Here is a 17,695-nt window from a genome sequence, read left to right as displayed (position 1 = left end):
GAAAGAAAGAAAGAAAGAAAGAAAGAAAGAAAGAAAGAAAGAAAGAACTTCCCAGATACTTTCCCAGAGGAACACACCATTCCCTAGTCCTGTCTAAAAAAAGCAATCCCTAAAAAGTGTCATGGTTTGCAGTCCAGGTATTAATACTGATGAGAATGACAAACATCACAAACATGGCTCTTCCCTGCTTCCATCTCTGGCTGCCATTGCACATATCAGCTGCTTTCTAGATTGTTTAGTGCAGTGATTTGGTGTTTGCTTTTAATGAGGCTCGGAAAGTAAAAGATTTTTGCAAGGCTTAGGTGCTGGCGAGCTAATTACTAGCTAGAGAAAATATTTGCCACCGATTCCAGGGCAGAGATCCCCATGCTATCACTTTCAGTTAATGGTGTGCAGGATTTAGCCCGGAGCTTCCCTGCTCTAACCATCAGAACCAATAATCTTTACTTTTCCTACTGCTCGTGTATCGATAGCTTCTCTAGCCTCAGGCAGCGGCTTTGATATGTTAATATTTCTGAGTACCAAATTCTGCAGAGATCATATTAATGTTGTACATACAGAGTGGAGCTTTGCCTTAAAGTTGAATATTCAGATCGCTCGTTTCAAAAGAAATCACTTGAAGAAATGAAGCTTCTATTTACAGGAGTCGTCTGTGGTTTTTAATCATTAAAAAAATCCCTCCCCTCTTATACTTTCCTATTAATCGTCTCAGGCTTTTATTACATACCATTCCCTTTTAATTCCTCTCTAGGTTGCCATTTAAAAAGCAGAATAACCTGGTTCCTGTTTGATTTGTCTCTCTCTCTTTTCCTTTCTTTTCCTCTTTTTGAATATTTTTTTTTTTGGGGGGGGGGGGGGGGAAGGGAGGGAGGACCTACACACTTCTTTTTGAAATGCCATCCAAGCCCCCTTCCACACCCATCCCTTCCCCATCCCTCGGACATGAAGTGTATGCAGGCTTGGTGTCCTCACCTCCATATATTTGGATTAAAAAGACAACACGGTGACATTTGGCCTGCATCGTTTTATGAAATCGAGATGGCAAACTCCAAAAAAAGCTCTTGTTTCGCTTTGTGATCATCCATCGTTCCTGCCCCAGGCTAATTTCAGAAGCTTAAATACTGCTATCGCCTCTGGGCCATGAAGAGAGAAGGGCCAACCTATCGGCAATAGCTCTTTTTCGATTGCCCTTGGCAACATAAAATACAAACTACTTTGAATCAAAACATTTTTGGGGAATTAATATGATCTGAACTCTGCACGTTTTAAGAGATCTTGAGTTTGTCAAATCGCTTAGAGGTGACTGACATCCGAATGCATTAGTGCCTGGCTAGGAACAACCCTCAGATCTTATTTGATTAAAAAAAAAAAAAAAAAAAAAAAGAAAAGAAAAGAAAAAAAAAAGGAAGAAAAAGATGAAGAAAAAAGAAAGAAAGAAAATAACCACCCTCTTCTTAAAAGCTCAAGCATCAGTCACCATAAAGTCTACCAATAAAATCTGGAGAAAGACGCTCCCCTTTCTCGCCTCTGCCTTTTATGTACTTAGTCGTGGTATCACCTCTCATTTGAAAGGCACTTGCCGAGTCTTGATCCTCTCCCCCACTCTAATTTTAATTTTTGACACTCCAAACTACCTCCTAACGACTCAGTCATTAGGGATGAGGCTTTGGGCAGGAGGTTGGAGGGGGCGGGTGAAGGCAGGGGCTGAGGGCTTTGCACCTCGCCCCAGTAGAATCTTCTCCCGTGCTATTTTGTGTGGAAACCAAAGGGGAAAAAATAGGGTGCTGGGGTGTTACCACCTCCCCAGGCATCCCGGGGTGAAGGAACGGGCACCTGGGACACAGAATCATAAAAACAAGGAATAGTTTAGGTTAAAAAGACCTTCAAGACCCTTTCACCTTGCTATCCCCTGCTCTGGCAAACCGCCTGGAGTTCCCTGGTCAGTCTTGTCCTCCTCTATTCCCAGCGTGTTGCCGGAGCACCCCCAGCCGCTCCCAGCACCCCGCCCCAGAGCCCTGCCGTGTCCCCTCCAGGTCTCCCAGCCCACCCGGCAGCTCCAGGCGCTGGAGCTGGGCTCGGTGCGCGGATTAGGATCCATCCCTGCGGCTGGACCCTGTCTCCGCGCCCAGTTTTGAGCCCACCGCGGGTAGGGCAGATCACCTCCTTGTCTTCTCTTTGTTGGGCCCTTCCTTCCCTTTTCCTGGCTCTTCTGAACCTTACAAGAGCCTCGGGACGCCTGTAATAGCTCATCATTGTGTTCAGATCTTAACGCGCTGTCATTAGCGCTGTTGTCTTCTTCTTTTCTCTTCTTTTCTGTTCCAAGGGCCAATTTAAATCGCATTAAAATCCTAAATAGCTGGCTTAATTAATGGCTTTCGCGGCTCCAGCTGAGATAATCTCCAGCCGACTAAAGCCAAATCATTCGGCGACTTCCAACTCGCCAGGAGTTTGGGGCTGGGGAAGGGGACGGAGGGGGTTGAGCCGCGGGTTTGCCGGGCTCTGCCCGGACACCGAGCACTCCGCCGGGCCGGGAGGGAGTGGAGCCGGCAGCACCCTCCGCTCCTGGCCCCGGCCAGACCTTTGGCAGAAGTTTGGCGAAGATATCAGGCTGGGTTTTGAGAGCTTTTTTGCTTGTTTGTTTGTTTGCTTGATGGTTTGTTTTATTTTGGTTTGATCTTTCGGCGAGGTTTTGTTCGTCTCTTTGAGGTTTGGTGGTTTTTTTGGAGATTTTTGTTTGTTTGTTTGTTTGTTTTCCCTGCTGATCTACAAAAGGTGTATTTTCTGGCTGTGGACAGTAGGGTCATGGAAAGTCCTTGGGCTGGGTTCTCACCGGTTTTGGGACTCTGTGCTTCTCCCCATTCCTGCTGGGATAGAAGCTGTGTATTGTATCTTTTCTATCTCACTTCGCTCCATTTCGAGCTGTGGGGTGTTGTGATCTGCACAGTCCCAGCTTTGCCTGCCTCAGCGGAGATTTTGGAACCAGGCACACGCGGGATGTGCACAGAGCTGCCCTTGGAATCCCATAAACTCAGGCACACAGGCTGGGAGTGAAGTGTGTAAGAGCACACGACAAGTGGACACACAGCAAACACACAACACATACAGGACACACACAGCCAGCCAGTGGTTCCTGAGACAGATTCCCCCTTCAACATCCCTCACTCTGCCCCACTCCTGGGACGCCTCGGGCAGAGCCTCAAACCTTTACCACACCTTCACACGCACAACCCACACCGCACACAGCCTGCCCAAGCCTTTGTCCTGCAGGAGCCAGCAGTGTCGAAAGCACTCACCAGCAGCACTCAGCGGTTTTCCCAAGCCACTGGCACAGAGAGACTGGAGAGGCATTGGAAAGTGCTGGTTAGTTCCTGTGGCTTGTGTATGGGAAAGAGGAATGGAGCAGATATCTTTTCTTTTGGCTCTGGTTTGGATCTTATCCGCCAGCCCAGGAGCTGCAGAATTTCTCCTGTGTCACTGCTGACACACCTCGATAATGGAGGGCTGGTCCTGGGGGCATGAGATTTTTTTACATGTTCATACAATCTTTAAAGTTGGTTTCCTGTAACAACCCCACTTATTTGTATTATTCTGTTTTCCACCTTGCTTACCCTAAGCTATTTCTTAAACCTTGTTTAGTCTTAAACTCTTACAGCTGTTAATATCCTTAAAAACACGGTGTAAGTAAGAGGCTGGTCTTAAAAACTGCTGGGGATACCCTCACTCTTTCTGAATCTTTTGGTTTATGTCTAAAAATTCCTCATGTTCTGTGCATGCAGGCATGTCTTTGTTTTCCTGGCATGAATAGTGTAGTGAGGGACATCTTGGAATTGTTTCTGTTCGTGGAATGAGCTGGTTTTACTTGGCTACTATGTGATGCAAAGTTTGTTAACTTAAATGAAACCAAAAGAATAACTGTAAAAAAAAAAAAAAAAAAAAAAAAAAAAAGCAGTACTTTCTATTTTTCCTGACAAATGTAGATGAGTTTTAGAGTTTTGAATATTTAGCTCCTGATATTAATGACTGGGTCATGTGAGGATAATTTGGAGAACATTTTAAATTGCTTATAGACATTTTGGAACTGAAGATGGGATTAAGTAGTACTCATAAAATCTGTACTGATAACTGCTTGCTTACATTTGCTACATGATAGGGGGGAAAAAAGCTAAGGAGAGGCAGATTCTAATGTCTTCATTTTGTAACGTACTGTAAACTTGCCAGAATTTCAGCACAGGGCAGAAAATATACTATAAGCTGGAGGCTCCCACAAACAGCACCTGTAGATATAAATAATGGACTAATAAAAAGCATAGTGTGCTATTAATATTTTATATAAGATCAATCTGTCGACATTCAGGCGTGATTATACTTAATAATGTACACAAGTACACAAATGTGTATATCCTGAAAAACAAAATAAGCAGCACTTCTGCACTGTTGTCACCAGTGTATTATGATGTTTCCTTACACAGGTGCATGACATTTACAGGTGAATATCTTGGAGAAAGGGACTATGTTGCATTGAATGAATATAAAACACTTATCATACTGTGGGTGTTACAATTAAAAAGTACAAAATGAATTTGCAGATGTTAGGATATACAAAATTATAGACACACATTTAAAAAAAAAATTTGTATTTAAAGTGTAATAACCATCTAGTGACATCCACAGACATTTCTCTCTCTCATTCCTGATGAAAAAAAACCCATTGCTTATGAAAAGTATAAAAAATATTTTAGAATATTGGTTTTACCAGTCAAAGGATGCACAAATACTTAACTCTGATGTTGTAAGGGAGCTTTGCCTTTCAGCAAGTGCCTAAGTGACTTAATCAGAATAAACCACCACCTCCAGCCACCCTATTGTTCTTTTCATCTGTACAAAGGGAACCTGCAACCAAAACAGACCAAGCTCTCCTCGCCACGTGCATTATTGTGATTTTCATTGTGTTGACAAGATGGGTGGGGTAGAGCATGACTCTGTTCTCCCCGCTGTCATCCGCACAACCCATCATCAGCTTGTGTTGGCATTTTGTACTGACATGTGCTATTTGATGGGGAAATGGGAATAAGGAAAGGAAAAGAGTCTCCCAATGTTTGCTCTGACTACCTTTTCCAGCACCCCATAGCCTAACTTTTGTTTGTTCTAGGCTTGGGAAACAAAGCAAAAGCACAATTCTCATGAAGAGGACATTGTGTTGAGCATGAACCAGTCGGTTAGAAGGAAAAGGATTGGGCCCCCAAAGTAAACTAATAAAAATGAACTTAGTATTTTGTCAATCCTCTCCCTCAGGCCACTTGAAAATAATCATAGATTAGAATCATAGACTATTTTGTGTTGGAAGAGACCTTTAAAGGTCATCTAGTCCAACCCTTTGCAACGAGCAGGAACATCTTTAACTACATCAGGTTACATATAATCTCTTGAGGTGCTTTGGGGATTCAGTATACAGCAGTTTTGGGCCCTTGGTCTCTCGCCTAGATGAGGTCAGCTGCACAAAGCATCGCTCTTTCCCACCCATTTTTATCTTGTGACCAATTGTATTAATTGAATCCACATGAAAATGATAGATCAGAGAGTAAAACTCTGCTATGAATAAAGAAGAAACTGAATAGAGTTGGATGAAAGAGAAGCCTTAAAGAAGGGTTCGAGTGCCTGAAATCTTCCCTTCTTTCATTTTTTTTCCCTAATCTATCTGTTGCAATATAAAATATAATTCTCCTTTCAACTAAATCTTGTCCTGCCTGTGTTTTCAGACCTCTGTGGCTGTAAGAGCACAACCATCACCATTTACAGTCAACTCCAAAATAGTATCTTATGGCAGCAGATGAAGTCAGACCACACCACGTAATCAGTTCTCTATGGGAATAAACAGTTGTCCTAAAAAGAGTCTTCTTAACATTCACAGGCCCATTTCACGTGGTACTCAGAGCCCAAAACTGCGGAGGCAATCAGCTGGGTGATCCTACCAGTTATCTCACTGTCTGCCTGCTCTCCTTTTCCTTTTTCTGGCTTTGCTGCAGGACAAATGCCATGGATAACGAGTCAGGGTGCAAGGGCCACAGCTTTCCCTTCTTCATGCACACTTGTGGGCACATTGCTTTGCTGTTCCTGCATGTGGGGCTCTTCATTTGATGAGCTGAGGGGGTGCTATGTATCCTGTCACCAGAAGTCAGTCTGTAAAGATTTCCAAAGCCAGTAAGAGCTGCTGAGAGGAATAGGGATCTCCAGGTTGAATCGCTAGACTCACAAAAGGCATTATTTCCACTTTGTCTTTGAGGCATTATTTCTGCTTCTTCTGCTGGTGTCTTAGCATCCTACCTCTCAATACACTGTTATGACAGGAGTGGCTTAACAATTAAGTGAGGATTGACTTTTCCAACAGCACTCATAGTGGCATTGTGCTGACGGGAAAAAAAGCTGGTTGTTGCCACTGCTGTTTAGTTCAACTTAAAATATGTCTTGTGGTGGTGGTCTTCATGTTAAGCTGCTTCACAAAATCATTTGTCCACTCTAACACATGATCAGAAGGAAGGAAGGAATACTCTGAAGCATGTGTTTGGCAAGAAACCTAATCCTTCATCTTCCCGTGTGGCTGCCCTTCTCCTTTCCTCTCTCTTTCCAGCAGCCCTCCATTCCTTTTCCTGTTTACCACATGGTGTAAAGGCCAGGACCTCATCCATCTCCACTCCAAGGTGGTATTTGTGGTAGGAAATTCATGCCTTCAAAAATGCACACAGTTTGTGACAAAGACATATCTTCATCTAGAAAGCACCACACCGCTCTCTGTTGCTGTGTCAATGAATAATTAATATAGTGAAATAATTTTATGCAATAGATTTTATCTTCTTGTAATTTGCTACTTGTTCCCCATGTTTCTGGAAAGCAAATGACCTAGACTTGCTGATTTCTTTTACTTTTAATCCATACCTGGCTTACCTGGAATTGCTTTGGTTTAGATCATGCTGCTTAGGCATGAAATTTTAAAATATTCTAGACTGTAAGCAACTTTCTACTAAATAGTAATGAGAAGTGTTTCAGTAAATTCTGGTTAGGGTAGGAGCAGCTGCAGGGTAACAGGTTTTTGGAATAAAGGAACAATTATTTATCTGGCATAAAGGGTGCACATACTGGCTTAACCTGGCAAGGAGATGAACTTTAATCTGACACTGATTTCAGTAGAGTCTCACTCGTTATAAAATCTACAGACTCACTGAAGTAAATAAATATGTACACAGTGCTACTGTTTTCTTGACACGTATATATATATACACGTGTGTATATGCATTGTGTAGCAGATGCCAAACAAACAGATCTAGTCAGTGTTAACGCTCTTCACAAATGTACCTGACAGACCAGAAGTTTGAAAATGTTGCTTGAAAATATTTACAGGTTTCTGGAAAAAAAAAAAATCCACCAAAGAAAACCCAAACACACCAAAACAACACAGATCCAAAATTATTTCAGGAGTGTGGCGCCAGATTTCTGTGTTTGAGTGTATGAGCTCATTAATTGTAGCTTTGAGCTGTGAAAAATGTGCATCAGTGCCTTGATGTGTCTATATTTTGGTGATGCATGAATTGTCTCTACATCCTGTCTAAGAAGTGGACACTAATATCTGCCCTGGAACATAATTAGAAGTCATAAAATACCCTGCTGTACTGAGTCAGGATCTCACCCATCTGGGATTGATACCAAGAGATGTTCTTTTCTGGTGTTGCTGTCAGCACAAATGTTTAAATATACCTTCAAGAGCTGAAATATTTGGAAAGAAATTCTGTTTGCCTTATGTAAGCAAGAAATAGTCTGCATTTAATGAAGGTTCATCCTTCAGTCTGTCTCTGGGAGAAGTGGAACAGAGTCACCTTAATTTTAAGAGGGCTGCACGTGTAAGATGATAAAGAGAAAGGTGTAGGATCTTGTCTAAAATGAGCTTTTTATTTTCATTCTATTCTATTCTATTCTCATTACAGAATTTAGGCTAGAAACTAAAATTTTTAAGTGTAACACAGTGAACTCTTGTAGTTAAAAAATATTAAGGTGTTCACAGGAAAAAAGAAATTATCAGGGTATCTTAAAAGGTACAATATGTTTCCTCTAAGCACGAATGATGAGCACAGATTAATTGTGCTCTAAGAAGGTCTTTATATCATCCTCACATAAACCATCTGAACTCCTTCTAGTAGTGCATTGAATTATATATTTATATCACTGTCATATGCAGCTCATTCTTTTTTTTCTCACCTTTCCCCCAGGGATGAAGAGTGCATGCAGTGGTAAGATTCATTTCTTCCACAGAAATTTTTATTGTAGTCAGGTTGGAGAAGGCAGGTCAAAGAAAAGTGTTTTGTGCTTGGTGATAAAATATGTGTTAGTCCTCAAGATTATTTCTTGCTCTCCCTGGGAGTTTGTTCTACTCTCTTGGATCAGTTGCAAAGAAAGTTTTCTCTCTTTCTCTCTCTCATATTAACTTTAAGTTAAAAGCTCGGTTTTGCCTGAGGAGTTATTGATCACAGTCTTGACTGAAAGATTTGGTGATCATTCAGCAGTTTTAGACCCAGGCCAAGTAATTGCCACTGTCAAGAAATAAACAATTGCAGAACTAACCTGAGATAAACTGATGTAGCTCAATAAATTTCAATCGTTAATATCAGCTGAGGATTTGACCTAACTTTGGAAGGAATTTATGAGTTCAAAGGTGTGGAAAGCTGTTCTTGCTGAAAATCACTGCAAACCCATAGTGTTCTTGCATCTTCATAATCCTAAACACTGCTATGAGAATTAACATTTCTCAATAGAACCAATGTCCTAAATTTTTCACAAACAGTGTTTTTTTAAATTGTGAGTGATGGTTCAATCTTATTTTTTTAATCATACTAGACTGAAGAGACTAGTGATAATAGGTAATTTTTTCAGAGCATGAAATCAAATGATATCAAATGGCCATAATGATGTATTTTGACTGTGAAGCTTATGAAATCTAATACTTCACTGTTCCCACACTGAAATTTCAACACACTCATTTTTCTCAAAACAATAATATTATAGAAAGCCAAACCACACACGCCATAAGAAAAACCAAACCTGAACAAAACCAACCACAACAGAACCACAGAATTGTTCTTCATGGTTGAGTTTGTCAAAACACAGAAGGTGAAGTTTTACCCCACTCTAATATTTCCTTTTTATTGTAGGTGGCACCTGTGTTGTCAACCCCACCGACCTGTTCTGCTCTGTTCCTGGTCGTTTGTCTCTGCTCAGCTCCACTTCCAAGTACAAAGTGACCATTGCAGAGGTGAAGAGGCGCCTTTCACCCCCAGAATGCCTCAACGCTTCCCTCCTCGGAGGTATTTTGAGAAGGTAAGTTGAAGGTGAGAATAACTACTCCTAGACAATGCTGTAATTGCTGTAATTATTTTATTTTCAACAGATAGGCTCTGTTCTCTTTCCCTACTTGGATAGGTGGTCATACTTGAGGTAAACAGAAGGGGATGGATCAGGAGGGAACACTGGGGAATTTTCAATAAATGAGGAAGTTTACACCTTTCATCAAACTGATTTTTTTTTACCTCCTCTGTTGAGTTACTCATCAGACATGGAGAGATGTTGCTTTGACTTGTTTTGAGAAAAAAAAAAAGGAAATTAAATGTGTGGAAAATTTCACCAGAGATACAAATCTAAATTCTTTCCTAGAAACTATCTCAAAGCAAATTGTTTTGCCAAGAATAGTTACAGCACTCACTCAACGAAAAGACCTAACCCACTGAGGTGTAGTGATGCCTTTTTCTTCCTTTCTTTGCATGTCTCTTGACCACAAAAACCACATAATAAGATGAGTTTACTTTTCTTTTTGTGAAATACTGGAGGATAAGCAAATAATTAGGCAAACTTTTGCCTCTGATCCTTCCCTGACCAGAGCAGACACCTGCAGAGAGCAGGAGCAGAAAGAAGGAAAAGGGCAGACTGTACCTCACATTGCAAGAGGAAAACTAGGAGGCAACTGTAATTCATCCAGGCATATCTAAGTCGTGGTGTCCCTGAGGCGTCAGCTCAGATGGCATCAGCTGCTTGAACACCCTTTGATCAAAACTAGCTGGAAAGTCATCGGCTATTTCACTGCTGGCACTGAAGGCCACACTGATCCTCGTGCTTCTACTGAAAGTCATTTAAACCAGCCTGAGAGATGCAGGAATTCAAGAGCTGTCTTGAGCCATCTTGGGGAATAATGACTGCAGACCACAAATTGTTTTCAAGGCATAAGTCTCATTTAACTGCCTCTATAGGCATTGAAATCCAAAATCTACATCTGCCAAAATTTTCCCCTCTATTTGCTTCATCCTAGAGAAACAACCTTCAGCTAATTTTCACTTTAAAAACTCATGCTGTAGATTTCATCAATACAGTGCAAGCTATTAAGGATTCAAGGGCATCGACTTGAATGTGGGGGCTCCCTTCTCTCCTCTGTTAAAATGCTTGAATGACCCCCACAGGTTTTTCACCCAGACTAAGTGTCTCCTCTCCCAAATTAACCTTGGGCATGGTTCAGGAGTTTGCAAAAGTCAGGGACTTCTCACAGCCTGCTAATTCTGTTTTATGAATCAAAGAGTGCAATTGAACAGATTTGGTCAGTTTGTAACTGAGGGTTTCACAGCTAGAGAACAGGCTCAAACACTCTGTATTTGACCAGGAAAGATGTAGGAAAACAAAATCTCATTGATTGTTTGCCTGAGATCCGGAAGGCTTGTTTTGGCATCCTGTCAGCAGTCATTGGTTACCTATTTTCCCAAGCAGCTTGCTTTGGGAATAAAGTGTTCTTCTGAATAAAGAAAAAATTCTTTTCGGAAGATATTTCCTGACAAACAGTGTGGCCAAAGTTGTGGTATTTCTTAATGCATAAAAACAGATATCCAAATGACTGCATGCTTGGTTCCTTCCTCTGCCTGAAGGAAATTGAACCGGAACCTCCAAATATTTAGTTAGTGATTACTTTTTCTAAGCCGAGGGCCCCTCAATCTCATTTGGGGTTAATTATGTATTTGTTGTAAAAAAGCAAAGGTGTAGACTCTTACCTATTTAATGGACAGGTCATTCATTTGGGATGGGAGATATCTGGGTTCCAGTCCCTGTTTTACTCATTGTTTAAGCATTTTAACATTTGTTATTTGCTGTTAGCTGGCTGCTGCATCTGTCTGAAAGACATAGGTTAAAATTCCCTCAGCCTGAGGAAGAATTTGAATCTACGTCTGCTGCATAAGTGGATATATCTCAAACGGTTCAAACACTGGGGTGCTGCAGAAAAGCAGCCCTGGGACACACCAGGACTCATTTTGTGAGAACAAAGGATGTAGGTGTTTGGCATAGGGGCACAGATAACCAATGATGGCTGAGATCTTAGCTTCAGCATTTCCTATTGCCTTGTCCTTATTCATTATAAGTTTTGGGCTTTGTAGACAACATTTCTGAGTACCCAAGTCTCTACATAAATTGTAGGGGGATAGTTAGAGCTGGGTTCCACATAGACATCTACATTTAAGTAGCTATCTGGCCTCCTTTAAGAGTGAGACAAGCCAGATGGGTAAAGTCCACTCATTGTGGATATCTGTTTAATCTAATTCTAGAAGGTCGTGTTTCTCTCTAATTTGTCTTTGGAACCTGGCTTGGTTAAATCAGATATAAGTGTGTGCACTGTCAATATTTATATTTAGTCACTGTAAACCCAGGCTCTGTGCCCTAATCAGGACACTGGGCTCCACTAGGTGGAAAGCTGCCTGAAGATCTGATGCCCCCATGACAGGCATTAAAATCTTTAACTCTGCCAAAGAACCAATGTTAAAGACTCACACAGATCAAGCAGGACATTAAGAACACAGCTCTGAAATATTTCCCATTGGTGTCACTACTGCAGGCATTACCCCACACATTTGTCAGCAAATTATGTACAATTTCTAGGCTTATATTAACATGGGAAAAAGGTGCAGAATAATGACAAGTGTCTCTCTTTCCTTCTGTTCTCTCATGATAGGGCAAAATCCAAGAACGGAGGACGCTGCTTGCGAGAAAAATTAGACAGACTGGGACTCAATTTGCCTGCAGGAAGAAGAAAAGCAGCAAATGTCACACTCTTGACTTCCTTGGTAGAAGGTAGGGTCTCTAATATTGCAATATAATATAACCATAATTAAAATGTTTCATTGTATGCAACCTTTTCCAGCCATAGGATTAAATTCCATAATCTGTATTTTGTAGAAAGAGATCTGACTTGCCTAAAGCCGTAGACAGAGTGAGTGGCAAAATGGAAGTTCATTCTGAGATATCTTGGCCCCCAGCAAGTGTCTTAGTCCTGCAGTTTCCTCATCATTGATTTGTGCTTACAAATCGATCATCCGAGTGTTCTTGTGAGAGAGATTAATGTCTTATACCAACTCTATAGTGGATTTGTTTATCTTCCTGTTTCTTTTTTTTAAACTTGTGAATTTCCTGGAGCTGGTCCAAAAATGTGATGATTTTTTTTCTCCCATAAGAAAACATAATATTTAGACAAGCCTTTTCCCCACACACATAAATGAATGAAATCTGTTTTCAGATAATATCTAGACAGGCCCAGGAGATACTTTCTTGGCCTTTATTTGTTGTTTAAATATCATTCACCAAATACTGCCAGGCTCTTCAAACCTTCAGCTGGGAGATGCAGGTTCAAACCCCTCAGGCAAAGGGAAGAAACTCTACCTGCATCTCTTCTATTCTGGGTGAATCCACTAAGTACCCAGTTTGTTGTCTGGCTGTGAGTAGCAGCTCTGGGAATTTCAGATCCCTCCTCCTTGATGCTGACGGAACTCAGCTCATCCTAAAGGTCAATACCTTCTACGATCATAACCTGAAAGGTCCATACAGATCTAGGCAAGTAGGCTGAGGTCTCAGCACATATTACCACAGAATTACAGAATTACAGAATTATAGAAGGATTGAGGCTGGAAGGCACTTCTGGTGGTCTCCCAGGCCAATCCTCCTGCTCAAAGCAGGGTCAATTAGAAGAGCTTGCTCAGGACCTTGTGAGTTTTTTATTATCTCAAAGGATGGAGACTCATCCAGGCTGAAATAGCACTGAATCCCCAACACTGGAGGTTGTCAGCGTTTATGACAAGGGAGTGATATTTTCAGGGGCCACTTAGCACAAGGAACTCCAATGGGGCTGCTCTGAACTACATGTGTGTCCATATCACACCTGCTTGCAAGAGAAAGCTCTAATGGAGCTTAGAAAAGGTGCCAGGTTAGAGGAGCAAGGGCTGTTTCCACCTTCAGGCATCTCATGTCAGGGAAGAATAAATACAGCTGGTGTTTATTAGTAAACAGAGCAATGGCTTAAACTGAAAGCTGAAATTAGGAAGAAATTCTTCCCTGTGAGGGTGGTGAGGCCCTGGCACAGGCTGCCCAGAGAGGCTGTGGCTACTCCATCCCTGGAAGTGTTCAAGGCCAGGTTGGACAAGGCTTGAAGCAACCTGGTCTGGTGGAAGGTGTCCCTGCCCATGGCAGGGGGTTGGATTGAGATGAACTTTAAGGTTTCTTCCAACCCAGATCATTCCATGATTCTGGGATTCTATATGGTCAGTTATTCATTCATCAGAAGAGACTGAGAGGGAGGTGGCTCTCCAACAGCTGCTGGCCTGGGATTGAAGGCTGAGTACCTTTAAGTAAGGATTAGATTCCTGTTTCCCAGGAATGGAGCTGTGCCTACCTCCCTGCCCTTTATTCAAAGCAAACCTGATATCAAGCCTATGGTGCTGCTTCTGTTCTTGGACTGCTTTGCTGGGAGTCCTAAAGATAAATACTGATGTGAGTGAGCTCACTTTGGTAGAGACCTTTTTGCCTGCATGTGTTAATCATGAATTTTATCTACTAGAATTTTTGGGAAAGGCACCACCATGTTAATATTCCAACAGAAAACTAAGTGAAGCTCATTTCCTGTCTGTGTAACTAATCCTGGGTCAAACCTGACAGCGCTCATTGAATTCTTTGTGGTATAAGCTGTTCTCACTTTGGACATGCAGATATTCCTTCCAGGTGGAACTAACTTACAGCACAACTTCATCAAGGAAACCCATCCTTCAATGGTTCCTGCTGCTGAAGGAGGCAGAAGTGAAAGGCCACAGGCTTATTCTGCAATTTAGAGAATCCAGAGAGAAAGCGAGATTAGCTTTTTCTGTGTGATATCAATACAGAAATTGAAATAATAATTTTTTAGTTTTATTAAATATCTAAAATATCAGGTACACTCTGTGTACCTCTCATAAGGACCCAGGATTGTGTCACTCTTGACTTCTTTAGATAGTTCTAAATTTATTATTACTAAAGGTCCTCACAGTCTTCAATATATTGAGGTTTTAATATCTCTTTAAGGTAGGAGTGTGGCCAACCTCTTGAATATCTGTGTGATGTAAGTTAAGGCAAAATTTGTTGCATGATTATTATGTTTTTTGGCCAAAACCATGTCAAAAGTCTCTGGCATGACTAATACTTCTCTTCCTGTAAAACATACAAAAATCATTGAGCTTTGGGAAGTCTGTTAAACTCAACGAGGAAATGCAATTTATTTCTAGGCTGTGGCCATCACATGAAGGTTCGGATTTTATGAAAATTATTCTGTGGCCTCCTGTTTTCTGCAAATTTCTTTCTTTTGGAGTTTAGCTTCACTGCAGGATGTTTACTGTTGGTTTGGTCAGGTTGCATCTTTAGCGTCTTTGGTAGGGACGTCTGCAGCCCAAAGTAGGAATTGTTTGACAGATCAGTTCTGTCCTTTTTGTCATGCACATAAATCAGCACGAGTGCAAAGGCGGACAGGGAGAATGAAATCAGTGTTGCAGGACTCTCCTGAGCAGTTTGGGGACACATCTTTGTGTAACCTGCAGGCGAGGGATGCCCTCTAGTGCCTGGACTAGAGGGAAGGAAGGGTCATTTTCCTTACGAGCTCCACAAGGAAAATCCCTGCATATTAGCTGTGAAATAAAGGCTCCTCCAATAAATACTAGTATTTCCAAGGCTAAGCTTTACTGCAGGCTCAAGAGTCAAAAGCATCTCCAGTGGGAGCAAGGAAGGATGTGAAAAGAGGGGAGATGTCCCCTTCTCTTTGAATCGGTCACTTAGAGACAAAACATAAATGTGATTGCAGATGCAGGTAAAAGCAGTGCATGAACGATTTAAAAACAATCAGATAAGAAAAAGGGAAGCTTACAAAAATTGCTAGAGTTTGTTTTCCTGTCAAACCTGATTAAGACACTAAATTTCCTAGACACAGAATTAGTGACATTCATCATTTGGGGACAAAAGCTCTTGAGAAAAAATAGGTCAGTGGTTGCTTTTTTCATCGTGCTCTCAACTGTCACACTTCTCCCCCACCAGCCTTTGTTTAAATATCCTTCCACTTGTTCCTCCTCCCTCTCACCCTACAAATAGAATAAACTTTCCTTCCACCTCCCGCCTGTCCCTCCTCCCCCTAAGTAACATTTCTGCTGGGTAGAGCATCCGGAGGAGGCACAGCCGAGGAGAGTGGGAGGTTCAGATGCCGAGTGTCCCTCTCCTGGGGACACAGCTCCTGCCTTCACTCTGCATAGGAGCAGCTCTCACTCTTGCTGGCCCCGGGGGACCCTCACACCGCTCCTTGCACCTGCCCACAGAAACCTTTCAAGGTACACGGCTGCTCTCCCCACCGAGGCTTTCCAGAGCTGTCTCTGCCAATTCTGCTCCAGCAGCTGTTCTTTTCCATCAGGCAAAGCTCTCTGGTCAATTGGCAAACAGCAGAGGAGTGGCAGTGCTGCCAGGAGCTGCACAGCCATGTGCTGGGTTTAAGGAGAGTCCAAGATTCCCAGGACCTGCTCTTTGTGTCTGCAGGAGGAAGGAGCTGGGGATATCACACACAGGGAAATTTGATTTTAGATTGAATTTAGATTGAAACAAGGTAACTAACTATAAAAGTCAGGGATTTTAGTGGTTTTTACCTTTATTATGATTCCTACCCTAATGTAAATAACAACTAGGCAGAAGATGGCAAATCAAAGGTAAAAGTAAAAAGGTCCATTCATCCACATTTCCAACATTTACACAATTTCTCCCAAAGTAAATGTTTGTCCAAATTTTTCTGTAGAAAAAGAAAGAAAATATTCTATGACATTTGGAATAAACTACTTTCCCCTAGCAAGACTTAATCCTCCTGTACAGTAATCACAGGGATGTCTATTCACAAAAAAATAAGTGTATCACAGTCCATTTCTAAATATTAAATCATCATTTGGTCCTGGTTTAAAACAACATCTTTGCTCAACAATGAGATAGGAGAAATTTTGTTCTGCAGGGTGTTCTCATGTCCAAATTTTTATTTTTATTTAGCATTGGCAGTTATAATTCAGGATGCCTACTCCTTTTGGTATATGCATGCTTATATGAATAAATATGCATAGCTCCAATGTTCATTTGTAGTATAGATGAGCTTTCCATTTCCAGAAAAAAATATTTTCAATTTTAATTGAAAATATTTTAATTATTATTTCATTTAAAACAGTAATTACATTTGTATCTACATTTTTACCCATCTATATCTTGTCTAAAAAGACAAGTAATTTTGTTTCTTTTTGCTCATGGTTTTATATCTTCATATACCATTAACATTCAATCACAATCACAATCCCAGCTCCAGACAGGTTTTATACTCTTGAATAATTTTCTCAGATCATCAGAACAGTTTAGTATAATTTTCTCAGCTCTAGCAAATATTATAAACCATCTTTTTAAATACAAGTTTGAATGACAATTCACATTTTCATTCCCTTTTTCCTAAAAGTAAGTGAAAACGTTCACATTTCAGTCACTTGGTTGTTGATCATGCTAAATGGATGCCCACATTTCATCACAGAAAGCTCTGCTCTCTTGACAAAACCAAGATTTTCCAATGGCTAAATGTTTAAATTCTTTGCAGTCTACATTCCCAGTGTTGTTACTGGGACTGACTGGGACCATGATGAAGCTGTCTGGAGAATTGCAATTCCACCTGATGACAGCTTCAAAGGGTTCAACTTTTATTTTCTTTCCATGCTGGAATGAAGATAAACCTATCAAATATTTTAACGGAATTTAGTTGAAAAGAAAAACCTGGTGCTCTTCTGAAACTGATTTACTCTGTAAGTTTTTATTTAAGGAAGAGTAAAAGCGTATCTGAAATAGACAATGTGAAACAGCTCCAGAGAAATTTAAAAGCTGTGCCTTAAATTTGTACCCTTTCTCACCCGTGAAGAAGTCTGGGATAGATGTTTGAAACACAAAGCAATCAGTCAGCTATGTGCCTGTTCATTCTGATTCTCTGTTAACTTATCACTGAAATTCATTTTGTTTTCACTGAAATCCATTTTGTTTCAACTGAAAATTATTTTACTTTTCTAGAGGCTGCCAACTAAGTGGAAACCATTTCTCCTTTCAAGTTAGAGATACTTATTGCTTATTAAGGTCCTCATTCTTTTTAGGAATACTGGAAATCATGTTTTAAAAATAAACCAAAGAAAGCAGATGATTTTGACTATAATCTTCAATTTTTGCTGTAAAGTTTGTTACAGCTGCAGAGGTTGTTGCTGGCTGGTATCAGCAAACAGATTGCCTGGCAGTGGTGGATGGATTTTGTCAGTACCTGAATAAACTAGGGCACATAAACACAGAG

At 41.0% G+C, this 17,695-nt stretch overlaps 1 protein-coding gene across 3 annotated transcripts in view; it reads left to right on the top strand.

The window, feature by feature from the left end:
- TFAP2D (transcription factor AP-2 delta) overlaps positions 1 to 17,695 on the top strand; it is a 47,892-nt gene that overhangs the window by 7,259 nt on the left and 22,938 nt on the right. For all 3 annotated transcript variants that reach the window (XM_042032974.1, XM_042032973.1, XM_042032975.1), the window contains 2 exons: positions 9,195 to 9,360; positions 12,023 to 12,141. In XM_042032974.1, coding sequence (XP_041888908.1) covers positions 9,195 to 9,360; positions 12,023 to 12,141 — 285 coding nt within the window. The remainder of the gene's footprint in view (positions 1 to 9,194; positions 9,361 to 12,022; positions 12,142 to 17,695) is intronic.

Source organism: Corvus kubaryi, unplaced genomic scaffold (assembly GCF_017639235.1).
Source record: "Corvus kubaryi isolate FWS band 111438036 unplaced genomic scaffold, C.kubaryi_AGA036_p1.0 37354, whole genome shotgun sequence".
NCBI classification, from domain to species: Eukaryota; Metazoa; Chordata; class Aves; order Passeriformes; family Corvidae; genus Corvus; species Corvus kubaryi.
This window is presented reverse-complemented; position numbering and strand designations above follow the sequence as displayed.